The sequence below is a fragment of the Diorhabda carinulata genome, chromosome 1 (assembly GCF_026250575.1).
Source record: "Diorhabda carinulata isolate Delta chromosome 1, icDioCari1.1, whole genome shotgun sequence".
NCBI classification, from domain to species: domain Eukaryota; kingdom Metazoa; phylum Arthropoda; class Insecta; order Coleoptera; family Chrysomelidae; genus Diorhabda; species Diorhabda carinulata.
The window spans coordinates 29,692,905-29,713,138 of record NC_079460.1 but is presented as its reverse complement, the minus strand read 5'-3'; the positions used below and the strand labels follow the sequence as shown (position 1 = coordinate 29,713,138).

The following is a 20,234-nucleotide window of genomic DNA, read 5'->3' as shown; positions in this document are numbered from 1 at the left end:
TGTCCACCTAATATATATATATATATATATATATATATATATATATATATATATATATATATATGTATATATATATATATATATTTTATTGTCGTGACGTTTCGCTTGTAACTAAAAGTATTATCAAAAGAATTATCATTATCAAATAATTGCAAAATATAATATAACTTGGATAAAATATGAAATGAAATTTTTGCTAAAATTATTTTGTTTTAAATGTCACAAAGTGACATTAGATATCAGTCTACCTACCAGATACTTAACGATATATAGGTTTAAAAATTTAATTGATTTCTTCGATTGTTAATTTTTAATAATTTCTTCTTCAGTTAATATTTAGGTGGTTCTCATTTTGTTCATGTTTACATAATCCGACCGATTAATTTTTAATATATTTGTGACCTTTTATCCTATTTACTAGATATTGCATAGTCTTTCCTATATGATTTTTTGGACAATTTAAACATGGTATAGAGTAAACAACATGCGATTTTTTTTAGTTTTGGTTTTGTTTTACAACTTTGTATATAATGTAGATAGTGTATTTTCTAATTTATGACATAAATTAATGTGTTTGCATAGGATATATTTTGTGAATGTAGACACTATTTTTTGTGTTTTCGGATGGTGTGAATTATAAATATTTTTCTTGTATATAATTTAGTTTTAATTTAATTATCACACCATTATAGGATTGGCAGATAGAGTTATAAAACTAAGTTCACCCGATTATCACTATGAAGTAATTAGAAACCTTAATAAATAATCAATATCCTTAAACCAAATTAATAGAATTTTTAAACGTTTATATAAATTTCACAATAATAATAACTTAAAACCACATTCACAAAAAAATCCAAACCAAGAAAAAAAAATAATACATATATAGCTTTACCTTGAACAAATCAATTATTTGAAAAAACTACAGTAGCTCAAGAATTTTGAATAAAAAAATTATCTAAAACATTGAATACAACAAATTTGGATTGAGTTGTATACTCGATACTCCGTCGAATATTACATGTCTGGCACTAGTGAACCAAAATTGGAGTAGTTGAACTTTTTTCCACGAAGAAGTAGCTTTTAATAACCAGAAAAATATCAAGTTATCAACTTTAAATGAGTTGTGCTTAGGCAAAACTAATATTTCGTTTCTTTATCTTAATAATACACAAATCTAAATTGTGGACAATGAGTTATATCTTAAAGAAATTTTTGATGGCTAGTAAACAATTTATAATACACATTATATGATTATGAATTTAAAAACTATATAAGGTAGAAATAATTGAATTTTCAAAATATACCTGATACATAAAGAAAAATTCTCAAATAAATATTTAAAAACCATTAACATTAGTAGGCACTTATCAAGCACTAAAACGTTTAAGAAAAGGAACATGAACATTTCAAATATCATTTTATATCAAAAATATTTCAAATGGAATGAGTATCAATGCTATTTATAATTTATCACAATTGAGAATTTATTCTTGTCGAACATAAAAGAAACCTGCTGCTGTGCTTCTTATGTAACTACTCTCATTTATTGATCTGGGTAATAGAGTTATTATCTCGTCATTGAATTGATACCATTTGTCAAGTTCATCATCCAACTTTACTGCTGCAAAATAGTGCCCACAAGTCATGGTACCTGAATGCTGAACAACACTGTAGCAACTGTATTTGGAGGTACCAAATTTCAAATTTTCAAGAGGGAAATTCACTTCTACCTCATTTTTACGAAATATTTCACCGTCAGAATAATACCTAAAAGGGAAAATAGACATCAATATATTATAAAATTTATTTAGGTAACTTTCAAAAGTATAATAGACTTATTTAGTTCAAAAAATCTCATTCTCTATGTTTGACAAGTGATTTAAAATCATCAATGTTATATCAAAATGGGACAAAAACAGATTTATGGTGTCTTTCCGATACAAAAATTTATATTGCATAGTAAATACTAATATTTCTTATATAAATGTATATTGTCTATAATCCATTTAATCAGAAAACTACATTTGAAAAAAAAGAAGAATTTGCATAAAAACCAAACTTCACTTAATAACAATTACAACTGGAGATTTTAAATAAGAAAATATTTATTTAGAATTTTTTTTTTTTTGGAGAGGAACTGAATATTAAATAATGAGCGATACTTCTGACAAATTAATTTCAGTAATTCCACAGGTACTCTTCACTGTGATCAAGGCAATTTAGTATAGAAAAGCTCTATATTAGTCTAAACATTAACCAAATATATATTTTCATTTTATGATAGTTTTTATAAATTAGCCACAGTTGAACTCGTTTTAATTTGTGAAAAAAATTACTTTCATTAATAACTTAATTATTATCTTATATCTATGAATATACTTTATTATATCATTTAGTTATATGTTTGATAAATTTGTTTCTTGAGATACTAATAATACAACTTCTTAACTTACCTTTTCAATACTACAGCAAGAATCTCGGGTTCTACGGAGACCTCTTTTCGATTTATTATGGTATTAAGTGATTTACAGTTACTACAAGAATAGTCAATTAAACGGTTCTCTTGTAAGTGTTCACTTATAAGGTTATCTAAAGTACAATTTTTGTTTGGTACTGGTAACAATAAAAGGCCCTCTGTGTCAAATGACAGATTCGTTTTATGGCAGTTGCAACAAACTTTCATATTTTTAAACTGGAAATAGAACATTTCAATCCAGAAGGAAGAACGACCTTGCAATTGGCCAAACCAGGCTTTTTCACTCTCGGTCATAACTTGACTGGGCAAATCTATTGAACAATCTTCGCTCACTGCATTAAACAGAAACAAGAAAAATTCAAAGCAATCTTCATGGGTGTTGTTGTCATACATGGGAGCAAACTCACATATTCTATTTTTGAATTGTGATATAAAAAATGTTCTATGTCGTTGTGCTGTCCCACCCCAAAGCTCCCGAAGGACCTGAAATATCAATATTACATGATTTAATAAGCAATAAAATTAAAATTAGGTATTTATTATTTATCTTCACTCTTGTTGCATCATTTTCATTTTTTTTTTTCTATGAAAAATTCTATTATAAAATACAAAATAAAAAAAAAGTATTTAAAAATGGAGTTCTAACATTATAACAAAAGGTAAGGTAAGGTACTAAAAACAAGTATAGGAAAAATAAATTAATTAATAGAAAACATATTAAAATTATGCATTATACATACACACATATATATATATATATATATATATATATATATATATATATATATATATATAAATTTCTTCATTTCTTAGACCTTAGATATATTAATGCATCTTAATATTCTTGATTTAGGTCTGTTCTGTTTTAAAATTAGTTTTTTTAATAATTTTTTTGAAAAAACTGTGCTTTAACGACTCCTGCTGGTTGAACCAGTGAAAGTTATACAAAAAAACTATAAAGCGATTTTGGAGAACATAAATCCCCCCTCCCCCTCCATAATTAGCGTTATTGTAAAAAGTAAGTATTGGAAATTTAAAAATAGTTTTAAAAAGAGCTCAAACTTGGTGAGACTTTTTTTTCTATATGTAGATCAATCTTTTATTGGCAACGAATCACCCTAAATATAATGCAAAAACCAAAACAATCTATGAGCTTTACCAGTCAAACAAAAACTATATTCTTCTACATTGAACTACTGAAAATACCCTTTTCTTGAAAAATAATAACAACTAATAATCTATCTGAACATATTTTTTTAAGTCAATAATTATGCCCCTTGAAACTGCCGCCGATACATAGACAATTTGCAATCGCAAATGTCAGTAACAGAATGGCATCATTACATCACTAGTACCTACTAATTGCTGTTTAACAAAAGAAATAATTGACATGTATAAATGAATATCTTTGTCATATGGAAGAAAATTTTTCTACCATAAGCAGTTTTGTCTCAAAAAAGACAAATGATGCGTCAGTCCAATACTTTCTCTCATGTCGACATTTTACTGATGGGATCTGGACAAATAACTACTTGCTTCAAAAAAAAATTGAGATATTTGTTAGACATACGCCAATGCTTTACAAAATTAAGCAAGTTTAGATCTTCACAAAAAATAAAAAAAGTATGGCAGTGCAAAAGAATGAAGATAGGTTTCATGATAAGAATATATAAATTTCACTACAAATCTTATGTCACTTTCAATAAAAACTTACTTCTGCTAAATGATGATTAATTTTGGGAGGCATTCTAGTTGTATAAGATAAATATTGGTCAGATGTAATATAAATTGCCTTAATGCTTGGAATTACTTTCAAACACTGTAACAAACAATTCATGTAGCAGATATTTCTCTCATTTTTCAGTCCAGTGAAACCCTTTCCAAGTATCTAAAAATTTTGAAATATTAAATGTTAACAATATAATATTGATGGCAACTCTTATTTGCTGGTTAAAATATGAATTGAGTGTAGATCTTAAGGTAAAATAAAATTTACTTACTGCAACAGGTTTGAATGAACGATCCACTGATGGGGGTTTAATAAAAGGACTCCTGGGTCTTACTCTTTTCTCTTTTTTCAATGGCCTTTCTCTTTTAGCAATCTCATTCTTACTCTCTCCATAGAATGTTGGTTTTAAAGCCTGTCTTGCTATTAACAACTGTGCAGCTTTTTCTCCTTTAACAAGTTCTTTTACAGCTTTATCAATGGCAAGATCACCAATTTCCTCACTTATGGGAACAGGCGGTTCTGGCAAAACATTTGTTTTAATATTCAAGTCGTCAAGGGAAATTTTATCTTCCAAGTTTGTGGATCTTACTTCTATCCCAGTACTTGGGTAGGAATTACGATTTACTTGATCTAATTCTATTAAAAAATCGGTATCCTTTTTTAGATTCATTTGCAAGGGTACACCATTTTCTGGATAGTTTATATTTTCTAATTCCAACAGCTCATCAATCTCAGTATTAATTTGTTTTAAAAACAAATGAGAGTTGTTGACGGCTATGGGGTAGTATTGTACAAATTCTTTCAGACCTCCATTCAATATAACTGGTTGATGTGGATATTTACGCCTTGTATCCCACTACAAAATCATAAAATATTTAGAGTAATGGAACCTCCTTTCCCTTTTTAACTAAATATCATTCAACTTCCAATAAAACAACCTTTCCCAAAAAAATTTTAATCAACGTAGCAAATTTTTAGTATAAATATCATTTGTATATTCATCATTATTACAATACCATTGGCAATGCATTTTTAATCAAATGTACTAAAATAAAAAAATATATAAATCTTGGCATTACATATGATCCCCACCCCTCTGAACATTCTTTTAAAGGTCAGTATTAGAGCTGAGTAGTTTCAATGTTAACACCAGGTCTTTTCAAAAACTATGATCGGGTTAACTCGATCATGACCTGTTGTGAAACTGACCAAGATCACGTACATTGTTGTTCATCGGGTCGTAGTCACATGGTATGATCCTTTCTACCTTGGTAGACAAGTGAGTTTTTTGAACTGAAAAATTATATATTCCCCTTAAATGGCTGTCTATTACTAATTCTCATGAGCAGCGTCATTGATAGGTTACTGAGGTTCACAGTGTTTATACATATCAACATTTTAGCATAAAAAGTAGTAGTATTAAGCTTTAGTGTAAAATTTGTGTGAGGTAATCAATAGTTTTGAACAACTAAATACATATAATGGAAGAATCAATGCACAAAAAAGTAATAAAAATCAAAAATTCTTGCAGATCATGTTATAAATTTGAAATTTTCACTGAAAATTGAACACCACTTTAGGAAACTGTGATCAAAATCTGGAATTAAAAATCTGGAATCTGGATACACAATTCGCTGATACATGATCTACCTGACCTTAGATTATAGTTTTTGAAAAGTCCTATCATGACTCTTGACAAAGTCTAAATAATTTCCATTTCCACGACCTAGTGATGGTCTTTGTTTGAGGAAATGTATCTAAGGATTCGGGTCTGGAATCTTTGAATTACTTTGTCCAGTATGTTCCCACAATCTCATAAAATATGAACTTATTATGTAGAGATGGAGAAAAGTTTCTCCAGGCAACATCTTTTTGTTATATCCATTCCTGTTCTCTTTTCTTCTTAATGTAAATGTTCCAGAAAAGTCATCTAAATTAATTGTAGTTCCATGTTTGAATACATAAATGGACTGTTATTTAATGTTAGTGCAATAGACTCTTTCATTTACAGAATGTCTTACTACATATGTATAATGGGTAGAGGATAGGTCTTAAAGCACATCCTATAATACAGCAGCTTTAGTACTTCTAAAATTAGATTAACTTCTTATTTATATGATTGAAATATGTTTTGGAAGTTCAAATTTATATATTAGATTGTGAAATCTAAAAACAATTGAGCTAGTCAAGATACTATCACCGAAACATATTACAGGTAGTTAGACAGTTTTGCCTGACCCCAAGGAAATTAACACACATATTGTGGAATACATCTAAATACACAGAAATTTTTGAGATATGCTGTTCTAATTAATCTTTGAGTCACAAATATATTAAACTGTTTTAATAATTTGTATTCATTGTAGTTAATGCTCATTATTTGAAAGTAAAAGGTCTTACTTCTACAATAATATTCCTCAGTCGTGATAATACTGTGCCAAAGTAGTTGTGTTTTCCTGTATCATCATCCAATAGAATTAAAATATCAAATGTATCTCTTTTGTCCCAAAGTTCTTTTGCTGGAGACTCAAGACGTTGTCCTAATGTATTTGCTGACAACCTAAACATAATATATATATATATATATATATATATATATATATATATATATATATATATATATATATATATATATATATATATAAAGAGTATACACTTACCCTGGGACTATCAACTCTCCAGGAATGTTTATAATATTACCTTTACTTAGATTGATTTTAGTTTTTGAAAAATCTAATACAGGACGAATATCAACTATGAGAAAATTATCTTCTCTTTGTAAGATCATAAACAGATCCCCAGGTTGTATAAAATGATCTGAAACAAATAGAAATGAATATGGGTGATTCCGTTCTAACTGTGATTTTTTGTATTCAAAATTTCAAGATTTTAAAATTTAACTTTTCTAACTTTTTTATGCATATTATTCATCTATTTTACTGTAAAAATAAAACTCTAAGAGGAATTTACTACAACTTCAAAGTATCACGAGCAAGACACAAATGTCGGATTTTGAGTTCCACGGTACTGACTCATTTATCCACGGTACTGACATGGTAACTTAAGATATTAAACAACAAGTGCATCAATTTTCCTCAGTTTGATCATAAACATTAGAATTTATAAGGTAATTAGTTTAAATCATTTGTTACGACAAAAAAAATTAATAATTTATCGGTAAATTCTAGGAATGGACATGACACGGTACTGACATGGTAACTTAAGATATTAAACAACAAGTGCATCAATTTTCCTCAGTTTGATCATAAACATTAGAATTTATAAGGTAATTAGTTTAAATCATTTGTTACGACAAAAAAAATTAATAATTTATCGGTAAATTCTAGGAATGGACATGACACGGTACTGACATTCAAGTGATGTAGTATAAGTTTTCTTTAAGTGGCAAGTTATATTGTATAAAAATAATGTTTAAATATCTTAAGAATTATTCAATTAACACAAAATTTTTATTAATTGATTATTAATTAATGACTAGTACAAAAAAACAATACAGGACATTGAATATCACAGTTAGAACGGAATCACCCATATAGACGCCATTGAATTGAAAATTTCCCAGTAAATAACATGATAAGTGAAAAAAACATAAATGTAGTCCTCATAATTGCATCCCTTAGTAAAATTGAATGTGAACGGGGTCTACTTTTCTGCACTGAGATAAATCATTTTATAGATGTCTCTTTTGGTAGAAATTTTTAGAAGAGTAGTTTTTACTTTTGGAGCCATTGAATAATGAAAATAAGTCTATCTTAAACATACTTGCATTTGATTCAGAATGAACAGTACAAAAATATAGTTTATTAGAAGAAAGGACTTTACCTTTGAAATTGAAACGTTTTAGTATTATTGGTGTAGGCGCAATTTCCATTGTCGGAGGTGGTGCTTTAACATGCTTAATCTCATTTTCTGTAGTTAATTTTTTATAACTGAAAATAATAACTATTATTATCAACTTTGTATTTATATATATATATATATATATATATATATATATATATATATATATATATATAATTTAGATATGATGTATAGATATGAAACAAGAAAAGGATATTACATATTATATTACAATATTTTAAAGAAATTTTTATTTTAGGAAGGAGTTATTGTCATATTTGTCTTTGAATGAATAGGGGACAGCCTGCTAATAAATGGATTACAGTTGAAAATTGATTGTAGGGAAAACTTATTGTAAGTAAATCAATGGATGGCATATGCTGGTAAGTTATCAAATTATGTATTGTAACTAATCTATAACTAAAATTGATGGATAAAGTTTATAAAAGACTAAAATGTGTAGATATACTTGTGTCTGTATATTTGGATAATGTAATTATTGTTCAAAAATTATATGAAGAGCGTTCTAAAAAGGTATTGAGCTAAAGTGTGAAATAAAGAGTGCTATAATGAAATTGACAATATTCCTAATTTAAATGAACTTAAAAGTTACCGTTCTTCTAGACTTTCTCTGATTTCATTAATTAGTTGTTTAACTTTACGATAATCGCTAGAATGAAGGGCTTTGACATAATTCTGGTCATCGCAAATTTTGAATAAATGATCCATTAGATTAATATATCTCCTACATAAAATATAACATTTTTCTTGGTCATCTTGGCACTGCATCAATTCACCCATCATTTTGTTTGCGAGGTTACCAAATCTAGAAGAGAAAAAATCATTCATAAGCACAAAAAATATGTGTTTACAATAAAACTAATTTTTAAATAAAATTGTTTAATGGTTAATATTTTCGTTGGCTTCTGAAAGTCGAATTTGACACTTTTAGCAATCTAATAAAACAAGACAAATAAGACTGTTGCTTTATATTTAAAATGTAGGTTTTGGACATAAAAATATTAACATAATATGATTAAAAGAATTAAACCTGTGAGATTTCTTGACGCCTTGAATGACATCGTCTCGTTGGGCCAAACTTTCCAAAGTATTTATATTATCAGTAATATATAAATCTCTTAAATTCATTTTCATTTATTTATAATGTAGAATAATATATAATTATAATGTACAAAATCAAAATATAAAACATAACCCTAGTGTCAACTTTGTCCAGAATATTTTTCGAAGTAAAAATTCTTCTTCTTGCGTAATTCAAAAATGGACTGGACGCGGTTACCACTACTAGGTATTTGACTATCAGTTATGAACTTTAATATAGCATATTTAGAACTGAAGCTTCGATTAAATTATCAATTAAAATTTACCGAGTTTCCTATTACAAATCTCAATAGCCATTTTACCAATTCTATACCAAAAAATCGTCCAATTTTTATATATTTACTAATTTAACCCACATCTGATGTTAAAAATGATTGTTCTATGATTCTCACTCTTATTAATCTCTCATTCTTGTGTCAGTTTGGTTTATTGTTTGTTATTGATGTATTATTTTGTTTGAGAATGGAAGATTTGTTTATATGATAATTTGAATCGGCTTCAAAAATTAATAATTAAAATAATCCACTCGATGTTAACATGAAGATAACAATATTTCTAGACAGAAGACAGGTCTTTTATAATAGTTTCGAGGAATGCAAACTTTATGTTGAAATTTCCTAACCTAAATAAATAATGTTTAAAGATAAATCGAATAACATCTTTTTGTTGTTGTATTTTCATGAAAAAGTGATGAATTGAGAAACAAATATTTATGTATAGCAGAGAATTTGACTAAATCTTCGTTGACAAATAATGGAGTTTCCCAAAGACAATGAAGTTATTCCTGGTAGTAGTTTCCAAAATGAAGAGGGTGTCAGAAGCTGTAGGTTTAAAAAAAGACAAAGTGATCCAACTTGTTGTCCAGTTTGTAGTGTAACTATAAGAGAATCTGAAATAAATTTGCATTTAAATTCAGAAATTGATAAACTTAATAAACTTCACAATACAAAATCCAGAATTAATACTAAAAATATACCAAGTTCATCAAATGGGCCATCAAAAAGTTCTGACAAAAGCTGGGAAACTTTTCAAAAAGTTCGTTCAAACAGACAAAGTAGGCACAGAACAAGAACTAGGAAAAGAAAGCCTGAAGAAATATGCCCAGTGTGCAATAAAGAGGTGAATGAAGATTTAACTTTACATGTTGACTTGTGTCTTAGAAGATCTGAAACTAATGGAAGTGAAAGTGATGAAAATATTGATGTTGAAGCTTTTGAAGAATATGAGTGGGCAGGACAGTCTCGTATTCGTGCAACAAGTTTGTTAGAAGGGGGTATTTCTAACTTGGGAACTTCAGTGACTATGGCAGATGAGGATGAAGATTTAAATGTTGATGTGGATGACGTTCCAATGTATGGCTCACCACAATATTCTGAAAATGATGTGATATTTCCTTGTGAAACTCCTGAAAATGTAGCACTTCGTAAAGCTGTAACGGGCATTGAACCAAAAAAATGTTCACCAAATAGAACTGACATTGAAGTTGCTGAAACCAACGGAGATCCTATTTTAGAAGTATTAAAAAATAGAATTAAGGAACTAGAGAGCAAGGATTCTAATAAAGAAGGAGTGTTTAAGTGTTTGATTTGTATGGAGCAATATCGAACACCAGTTATTTCTGTATGCTGCTGGCATGTTCATTGTGAAGAATGTTGGTTAAAAACTTTAGGAGTGAAAAAATTATGTCCCCAATGTAATATGATTACATCTCCTTCTGATTTAAGAAAAATCTATATATAAATATATCCATTTCTTCAGTTATCTTATCTTGATTTATAGTAAAGGTTTTGTTTGTTATTTTTTACTAAAAATAAATATTTTTTTACTGAACAATCAATTGTCTAAAATAAAAACCACTAGGTAGAAATATGGTAAGTTAATTTTTTTCTTTTACACTGATAATTGATTTGTATTGTTTTTTCTTTGATTTTTCATTATTCTAAAACATATTATAAGTAATTTCATAATATTAATTTTTAAAATATTGTGAACAGAAACACCCTATTAGGTTAAAAAGCTGGTAAGCAATTTTTTATTTTATAATGATAATAAATTTGAAATAGCCATTTGGTAATTAACATTTCACATTATTTGTTTGATAAATTTGACTTACCAAATAGTTAATTAGATTTCTAAATCGCCCAGTACAGTAATATTTGTTATAGTATTAATTTAATATATTGTTAAAATCTATTCATACCCACTTTATTTTTCATAAAATCTTATAATTGAAGATAATTCAATGTCTGTTCTTGTATCTGGAAATACATATCTATTTTTGACAATAAATGTTTTCAATATAACTCATCTAGTTGAACCATTTTTTCATGGATCTACATGTCTTCCATAGTAAGAATAGAATGAAACTTTCATTGTACAAATGATGATTAATTTAAATTTGAATAGAAACATTTTTGCATAATATTTACTGACTGATGTTACAGTTTCATAACTATTTTTGACAGATGTATAATCTATGACATTTATTTATTGTATGATTTCAAAAATGATTGAGCTAATTTATGTGTTATACAGAAACAATATTAAATGAGATAAACAACATTATAGTTTTTAGATTAATATAACTGAACAGTGAATATTGTTCATATGAAGTGGATTAATAAAAAATATGAGAGTCGCAGTAAATATATTCATTTGAGGTAAACTTATTTGTTAATTTTTAAAAAGTAGGACACGCTGGTTCTTCTACTTGGAGAAATTTTACAATAAATATTTGATCAATTTATAATTAATCTGCCAATCTGAAATTTCGCACATTTGCTTAATTCTGACGACAGTACAAGGATCGACTAAGAAATCCAAGACACAATTGATCATTTATTGGTAATTAAACTACTTTACATAGACAGTTTCCATTTTTAACTTACGTACGAAGGTCTGAAGGTATTTTATATGTTTCATCATATGATTGTCGAAGAGTATGACAGCCTACCAGTTAAGTCTCAGACTTCCAACCTCGAGGTATCTGGACAAAGTCGCGGGGAAAATTCATTTTATAATTTTTTCTTAGAAATTCAATTTAAAAACATTAAAATAATAAAACTTTTAAAGGAATTGGGCAGTTTTGTGAATTCCTTATACAATATATACACAATACAATTTTCTATGTAATTTGATGGCATTTAAACCTAAGATCAATTCTCAATTGAAAAAAAAATTAAATTTAAATCATAATATTAGAAATAGTATTTTTGATTGTTGGCAGAAGCTCATAGCTGAATATCACACATTTTATTACGGTTTTTCTAATAAAAGCTTCTAGCAGAATTATATTTGCTTATATATTTTAAATATATATCCTTTCCATGTGAAACATCAAATCTGTACTCATTGAGGTTGTAACTGGATAGTTTCATTTTTAGTGGTAAGTCTGTTGTATACAGTAAGTACATTGAGTAGCAACCCCAATACATTGTCTAAGGACGTGATTCTCAAACCACCAGGAGTCCACGGGAGACTCGACTGGGGCTACGTTGGGCGTGATAAAAAATGGGGATCCATAAAAATTTATTTAGTTTCGCTAGTGAAGAACTTCTTAAAACGTTGGCTTGACTTCTATACATATAAGCAGATAATATTTTCAGAAACTCGGCGACTGTTACTTGTAAAAACTTTCATATTCCATATTCAGTACAATGCTTTGAGATTTACCGTTGCCGCTGCCCCGTCTGCAACGCTTCTTCAGACTTGTGCTGTATGTGGTACAATCTTGTATGAACTTGTTCGATTCTTCACCCATATAAATACGATAGTCAAGTATAAAATTTACTCATTTGTTTCCGGACTTGCATAAAGAAAAGTGGATCGATATTAGTGTTGGTCATTGACGGAATTTGTTTCTAGAATTTCGAAAAGTAGTACCTACCTGCCTATTTGTTATATGCATGTTCTTTTGAAAACACTTTAAAATAAGTTCAGCTGTATTCATAAAACTCCATTATGGATCTTAGTGATTTATTGCTTTTAAAAACTAGAAACAGTTTGCATTGCATTGAGCAATGCTATGAACCCATCAAAGCTGGAAGATCATATAGAAGGTGTCACCTGATAAAATAGGTAAAGATTTGAAAAATTCCAAACATTGGAGAAGAAATATGAAGAGACCTAACGTGCCCAGAATGTCGCTTGAGCCTCTGAAAGCAAAGATGATAGCTTGTGGGTATCTTTCTGGAAATCTGGAAAATCGCACACCATTGGAGAACAGTTAATTTTACCTGCTGTTAAAGATGCTTTAAAAACTGTTCTGCACGATTCTTCATTTGACATACTCAAAAGAATTCCTTTGAACAACACTGTACAAAGACGTATTAATGAAATGAGCTTTGATGCTCACAGCACAATCAAATATTTAATTGAAAATTTGTTTATTTGATTTGATTATCAAATACTTAACCCTATAAAGCAATAAATTCCCACCTTTTTTCTAAAACTATTAATTCGTCGTTGAAACTCAGCCAGAAAGCAAGTTTCTATAGATAGATCTAATAGGGGGTTTACCAGATCCAGCAAAATTTTGAAAGTGGTCTATGAAACAAAAAAGTATGGGAACAATTGTTCAAAGGAGACACTTACGTGGATTGGACAGATGTTTTCTTTCTCATGGTCATTTCATTTGTCTCGTCTTCTACTAACATCAAAATGATAGCCATTTAAATTTCTTTCTATTATAAATGAAATTAATTAAAAGCATATTTTATGGAAAAATATTTATATTTCAACTATCCTGAAGAAAAACTATAAATAATACAATAATTCGTGGTTAACATACAATTTCAATAAATAATAATACATCTACATTAAATATAAAAATGACATAGACTTAATAATAAAAAAATGTATTCAAAACTAACCTAGTTTATCACAGATGCTCCAAATATAAACGATAAACACATATTTATTATTTTAAATTTGAAATAATACCTACACATTGTTATCAGTCAAACTGTAACTCTATGAATGTATAGGTGTGAAATATTTTGGAGAAAAAAGGTCATGTACCTAGTTATGTATACAACAGCATATGTGAAATGACCACAAGCTATTAATCAAGTAACTACATCAATGAATAACACAAACTAATAACGTATATACACAACAATTACTAACAAATACAAACTACAAAAAAATCATATGTGTAACAATGCAATTTTATATTAAATATATAGTTAATGTCCTGCAATTAGTTGTTGTATTAAACAATTTTTCAGATTGCTAATGAAAATTTTTCTTCCAAAATCTGAAAATACTTTATACTTGTCCTTTTTTGTAATCTTTGTTAATCTATCGCTAAAAAAAGAAAAAAATCATGAGTATAGTTATGACAATAATTCCAAAAATTCATAAGAAAATTATCTCTCCTAACTGGAGATGAAAAAGAAGTCTGTTTAAAATAACGTAAGAAAAAATTTTATTTTTATATTTGGACATTCGCACATTCTAAGATAAAGCCGTTACTAAACGATGCGTCCAATATTTGGGCCAACATTTGCTTTCCAATATACGGCTAAACATTGGAAGGAAGGCTGAACTACATGATGCGTCCAACGTTTGTGCCAACATTCACCTTCCAATATTGGCTGAAAAATGGGCGAATGCTGGAACCCTACCTAAATAAATAAAAATATGATACTGGCAACTTTGGTTCCAACTTTGTTCCAATGTTGCATACTTCTTTGGCGCGGATAAAAAAAACAGACTTTCCATGGCCAACTTTGGAAGCAAAACATTCATCGAATGCGCATAACGACCACACGATGCGTCCAATCATACCGGCATCCAACGATGGAAGCATTATAGAAAATTGAACACTCTATAAAAAAGGTCTCCCACATTTGTTTCATATAGATAGTGATTTTCAAGATATTCAAGCAAAAACTTCTAAAAAAATGAAATTTCACACTTTTTCTTATTAAATCGAATCTAATAACAATATTGTTTCAAAAACTATTTGTCATTGCAAAACTCGTTCCAATGTGATATAATCTGTTCCAGTTATTATATTAGATCCAATGAGAAAAAAATTGTAATTTAAAACTTAAAAGTTCATAATTGAATATCTTTGAAATGACTATCTAAATAAAAAATGTATTACCTTTTTTGTGTAGTCTTCAATTCTCTATAAGAATATTAATATCAGTATGAATATCACTTATTCCAATTAACTACTTTACATATTTTATTAGGATTATAGTATATGCAGCTAATTCATTTCAACTTTAACGGTCATAAGAAGTCTTAAAATGAATGCAATTTACACATTTAATATAATAATGCAAATATTGTCAATATATAAACAACAATTTTGTAAATTTAATTGGGATTCGATAAAAATAACTCAGCCAAATATTAAAATAGACAAAATATGAGTTTCTGTAGGGGCAATATAATATTATAACTTACCAATTTCTTTGGAATCTATTTTGTTCCTGTGTAAATATTGTATACATGTCAATTACATTACATTTCAGCTGATCGCCTGAAAAAATTATGAGGTATTTAACCTATGGTGGAATCACACAATGTTAAGAAAATATGTATGTGTAATGTTACTCATAAATTTGTGTTGATGTATTTTGAAGTGTATACAGGTAACCATACTCGGTTTAAACAATATCTGGTCATCTTTTGGTTATATACATAATAATCATACATTCTTATACTTTTTCACTTTTGGATTACATATTTTTGTTTGAGGAACAGATATAATTTCAAGCTAGCTTTTAAAATGATCTATTCCTGCAATTCCTCCACTGTATTTTTATAATATTCCACAATTTTCTCATTACTTTTTGTAAGCATACTTACAAAAACTGTAGTCCAAAATAGCATTATTGAATATTTCCATACGATTAAAAAATATTTTGCTCATATTCAACATTTTTGGCGTAGGAACCAATGTTATTAACGTTGTTCTAGTATTTCGTTTCTTCAACTCACTAACCAACGAACGTAAGTCAGCAATCATATCGTTCACGTTTTGCCCCTAGAAAATATGAAAATTCGTAAATTTATTGTACTACAAATCTAATGTTATAACTGAAAGAAAGAGTTGGTGAGAATTAATTGTCATATATAAATTATACCCCGCTTTTTTTCTGCCATTTCTAGATCTGAAGCATTCCAGATATTAACATGAACTTAAAGTCATAAAACGACTTACCATTAATAAATCAGTTAGGCCAATCATGACGACAACTCTAGGTGCTAGATGATCAATTGTCTCAACCTTTTTTGTCAATTCCCTTATTGTTTGTTTAGAAGCACATAACCCACATTCATTTGGACCTTAAATATAAATTTTGTAATGTAGTAATTCATTATAGAATTAATTTGAATATACAATAAGACTTGAAAACTATACTGTTGAAATGATTAGAAGTATGATAACATGATCCTTTTTATGTAGAAAAAAATCCTTTATTCATTCATTTTTATCAAAATCAAAATATATTTGGTAAAGTTTCAAATATATGTTGTATTAACAATTTAGGCTTGATCTTTATTTATGAAATTATATATTGAAAAAAATTAATAATAGTTTTTACTTTGTCACTTCGTGAGCCAATTAGTTTCGATGATTAATATTGAAAATATAAGATATTCTATATATAAACATATACACTAAGCGCAAAAATTTACTTGTCAAATATATTTTCAAAAATAATTGAACAGGATCAAGAAATATAGAAAAGCCTAATTTAAGAACTTATATCTATACTATGTTATTCATCCTGTATAAGAGGAATATCATAAGACATAGTCAAATAAACTGTTAGGAATGCTTTTAAGAAAGACCTCATGTGCTTACCATATGTAGATGATATGGTTCTAGGAATAAAGAAAAAAGATGTAACGAGAATGGCAGAACAATTGTGAAAATAGAGCGAAGTGGGACTAAATAGAGTCTCATGCTCATTTGCATCGATTCTAATTTAAGTAATACTTTACTAGTTTTTAAAGATAAGGATCGCTTAAACAAAATGAAAAACTTAAGTTATACTTAACTGTAAGTAGTACTTAAGAATGGGGCATCAGTCACAGCAATGATGAGAGTATTTGAGTTATAAAATAATTAATTATTAAATTAAAGCTTAAGAGAAGTAGGCAGCTACATATATTTATAAGTCCTTATCATTAGAAAAGGCACCAAAGAAATAGAGATTTCAGATGATTTAGTAGGTATAAATTAATTGTTTATAGCTGTAATGAAATTTTAGTATTCAACTCAATTGATTAATTCTCAAAATGTCATTAAGTAAATTATTTGATATTGCACTCAAATTTATAATATAGTTTAGTTAAAAGTGTAGAAATATTAATATTAATCATCACTTTGATTGGTTTACCTCCTTCTGGAACATAATAGCCAAACTTTGTGTCAGCAATATCCAATAGAAAATCGTCACCCAAGGCCTGATGTTTATAAAAAAGTGGAAGCATACATTCCTGGAATACAAATCATAATTTTAACTAGGTATGTAATTCTTCAAAACAGTTTATATTATATATATATATATATATATATATATATATATATATATATATATATATATATATTTTATAACAGAAGAGACCAAAACATAGACAATTTGAAAAAATATATAAAAGGTCTAAGAAATAAAAAATTTTAAATATATATCGTATTGACCTACAATTTGAAATCTATTCAATTTGGATCTGTTATGTATAAATTCCTCAACTTACTAATTTACTAAATTCTTCAAATCGAATACTCTCGTTGAATGCTACCACATTTATTGACTGATGAATATGAGACTGATTAACTGGTGGAGACTTTTTGCTATGATTTTTTTTTATAACATGATCTTGTTTGTATACTGAAGACTTCTGCTTATTAATAAGTTGTTTAATGTGATTCGATTTTTCACTATGCTGAAATAATATTTCTTCACCGTCCTCATCTTCGACTAAATATATATCTGGCAGAGTAAGAATCCAAGATCTTAAACTTTCAACACCAAATTTTTTGTATGGAAGAGGATATCCACAATACATTAAAAATTCTCTTTCCAGGTGCTTCAATTTCAATCCTCTTTGGCAGTAAACATTTATAATAGCCAATATTATTTTGATAGTCTTCATTTGCTCTTCATCAGTAAAAATCATTTTTAGATTTATTTAATTTCAACAATTAGACCACAAATAGTTTCTTGTCACAATGAATATTAACTAAAATATAATTAAACAAGTCCACTTACATTTAAAAAGTTCTTATCACAAGATTATTTTATTCTATAAAAAAGTATTCCAGTTATTCTTTTTCCGTCGTTAGTACGATAACAAACAATTTTAGAGACGTGTTTAATTGAAATAAAAGATTATATACATACATTGAAATCGTCAAAACCACACAGTATACAATATATATATATATATATATATATATATATATATATATATATATATATATATATATATATATATATATATATAATCTTTGGTATACAATAGAGATTCCGTAAATGTAAATGAAACCGGTTATGGGAATTTGTTAAGCACAGTAACTAGTACAAAAAAATATCCACAGATGTCTCTAGCACTCGGAATGAAAGAATTTCATTCGAGTAAGGAGCTAGTTTGTTGTTTATTATTTGTAGTCATCTACGCCTGATTTTATATTGTAGCGATGCCTAACCGTACTATCTATTTATATTATACTTAAAAATGAAGCAAAACCACTTGAATAATAATAATGAACTATAATGCTAGTTAAAACATTTATTTAAATTTAGTATTGAAAATAATCAAATTAAAAATTTTAAAAATGTAACTGATGCATTTTTTTCAAAATCAAATTAAGAATATGATTTTAACACGAGCACCTGCATTCAAGCCCTACCTACAATTTATAACAAATATATATATATTGGAATTTCTAGAAATTAGAGAACCACAGCTTATTTTTTAATAAAACTGCTCTAATAATTATTATACTGACTTCTTTCATTACACTTTCCACGGGGAAATGGTCTATAGTTTGTATTGCATGTTAGTATACTAAGAAGAGTACCTACTGTCCTTATTCATAAATAATTCTTAACTATGGTATATATAAATAAGGCTTACATCTCGTGAAGAATTGAATTTGCGTCGAATTGTCGACAGCTGGTAGGTGGTAAAAATTCCGGGTCTTAAACATGCCTATCTAAGTAGTATTTAATCCGAGAATACTTCGAAACAATTGTTTTCTTTGAAAAATATTTTTTCTACTTAATAAACAAATACATCGGGATATATTTTAAGTGGAAACTGTTCCGACTAAGGAAGACAGAATTGCAACGCTTTCTCTATCTTCCTAAGTTCCAGCTCGGTTCTGCGCATTCTCAAGCATGCGCAACCTGTACGAGGTATCTGGAACGAGAAAGAAAATAGTATATTGTCGGATCTTAAAAGATGGCCATTCCTTCCTGTTCGAACTGTCTATTTAGAAGTATTATTTACATATATGGAATAAGAGAATCTAAAGATCTGTCAAAATGAAATGATACCCATTTAAAGATGGCCGCTGTGAGGTAAGCAGATTATTTTGCCGTAAACTTGTGTGTACGAATTTATTTGTGAAGATATTTGTATTTATAACTCCTTATCATTCAAAAATGCACCAAAGATATATAGATTACAGATAAGTCAGTAGAAATTAATTGTTTTTAGCTGTAATGAAATTTAATCATTCCACCGAATTAAATAATTTTCTTGAAATCATTAAGTAAATTATTCAATTTTTGATATAGTACTCAAATTTATGATATAGTTTAATCGAAAGTGTAGAAATATTAATATTTAATCATCACTTTGATTCGTTTGAGTTGAAAAGTGTCCAGCTTAATACAAGAAATAACAGTTCAGACACCTTCCAGAAGGGTGCTGGTGTAGACAAAGGGTGTGGTAGGAATAAGGGAATCTAAGGAACTGTCGAAATGAGCTGATGTCCATTTAAAAATAGCCGCCATGGGATAAGCATATTATTTTGTCGCAAGCTTCTGTGTGATTTATTTGTGAAGT

The 20,234-nt window shown here is 28.0% G+C and overlaps 3 protein-coding genes across 3 annotated transcripts; 1 reads left to right on the top strand and 2 right to left on the bottom strand.

The window, feature by feature from the left end:
- Nucleotides 1-317: 317 nt before the first annotated feature.
- Nucleotides 318-9,329, bottom strand: LOC130900314 (uncharacterized). The gene is made up of 9 exons (XM_057810880.1): nucleotides 9,121-9,329; nucleotides 8,683-8,895; nucleotides 8,052-8,158; nucleotides 6,869-7,025; nucleotides 6,609-6,768; nucleotides 4,480-5,064; nucleotides 4,194-4,367; nucleotides 2,457-2,962; nucleotides 318-1,770 (listed from the first exon to the last, which is right to left on the bottom strand). Exons 1-9 carry the CDS (start codon nucleotides 9,222-9,224, stop codon nucleotides 1,488-1,490), a joined length of 2,289 nt encoding a protein of 762 aa, XP_057666863.1. The 5' UTR covers nucleotides 9,225-9,329; the 3' UTR covers nucleotides 318-1,487.
- A 270-nt stretch (nucleotides 9,330-9,599) lies between these two features.
- LOC130904223 (E3 ubiquitin-protein ligase RNF220-like) lies at nucleotides 9,600-11,024 on the top strand. The gene has a single exon (XM_057816869.1). It carries the CDS (start codon nucleotides 9,945-9,947, stop codon nucleotides 10,929-10,931), a length of 987 nt encoding a protein of 328 aa, XP_057672852.1. The 5' UTR covers nucleotides 9,600-9,944; the 3' UTR covers nucleotides 10,932-11,024.
- Nucleotides 11,025-13,903: 2,879 nt separating this feature from the next.
- Nucleotides 13,904-18,610, bottom strand: LOC130900607 (uncharacterized). The gene is made up of 6 exons (XM_057811322.1): nucleotides 17,916-18,610; nucleotides 17,558-17,657; nucleotides 16,372-16,496; nucleotides 16,017-16,194; nucleotides 15,612-15,687; nucleotides 13,904-14,498 (listed from the first exon to the last, which is right to left on the bottom strand). Exons 1-6 carry the CDS (start codon nucleotides 18,336-18,338, stop codon nucleotides 14,378-14,380), a joined length of 1,023 nt encoding a protein of 340 aa, XP_057667305.1. The 5' UTR covers nucleotides 18,339-18,610; the 3' UTR covers nucleotides 13,904-14,377.
- Between the last annotated feature and the right edge of the window lie 1,624 nt (nucleotides 18,611-20,234).

Bases quoted from the DNA above. Each gene is read 5' to 3' on its own strand.
- LOC130900314 (XM_057810880.1), bottom strand. From the start codon at position 9,224: ATGAAAATGAATTTAAGAGATTTATATATTACTGATAATATAAATACT. The intron at 7,026-8,051 runs GTAAAGTCCTTT...TATTTGTTTCAG, and splicing joins AAAACGTTTCAATTTCAAAG to ATCATTTTATACAACCTGGG. The intron at 5,065-6,608 runs GTAAGACCTTTT...ATGATTTTGTAG, and splicing joins TGAGGAATATTATTGTAGAA to TGGGATACAAGGCGTAAATA.
- LOC130904223 (XM_057816869.1), top strand. From the start codon at position 9,945: ATGGAGTTTCCCAAAGACAATGAAGTTATTCCTGGTAGTAGTTTCCAA.
- LOC130900607 (XM_057811322.1), bottom strand. From the start codon at position 18,338: ATGATTTTTACTGATGAAGAGCAAATGAAGACTATCAAAATAATATTG. The intron at 17,658-17,915 runs GTAAGTTGAGGA...TTTGTATTCCAG, and splicing joins TTGAAGAATTTAGTAAATTA to GAATGTATGCTTCCACTTTT. The intron at 15,688-16,016 runs GTAAGTATGCTT...TAATTTTTTCAG, and splicing joins TATTTTGGACTACAGTTTTT to GCGATCAGCTGAAATGTAAT.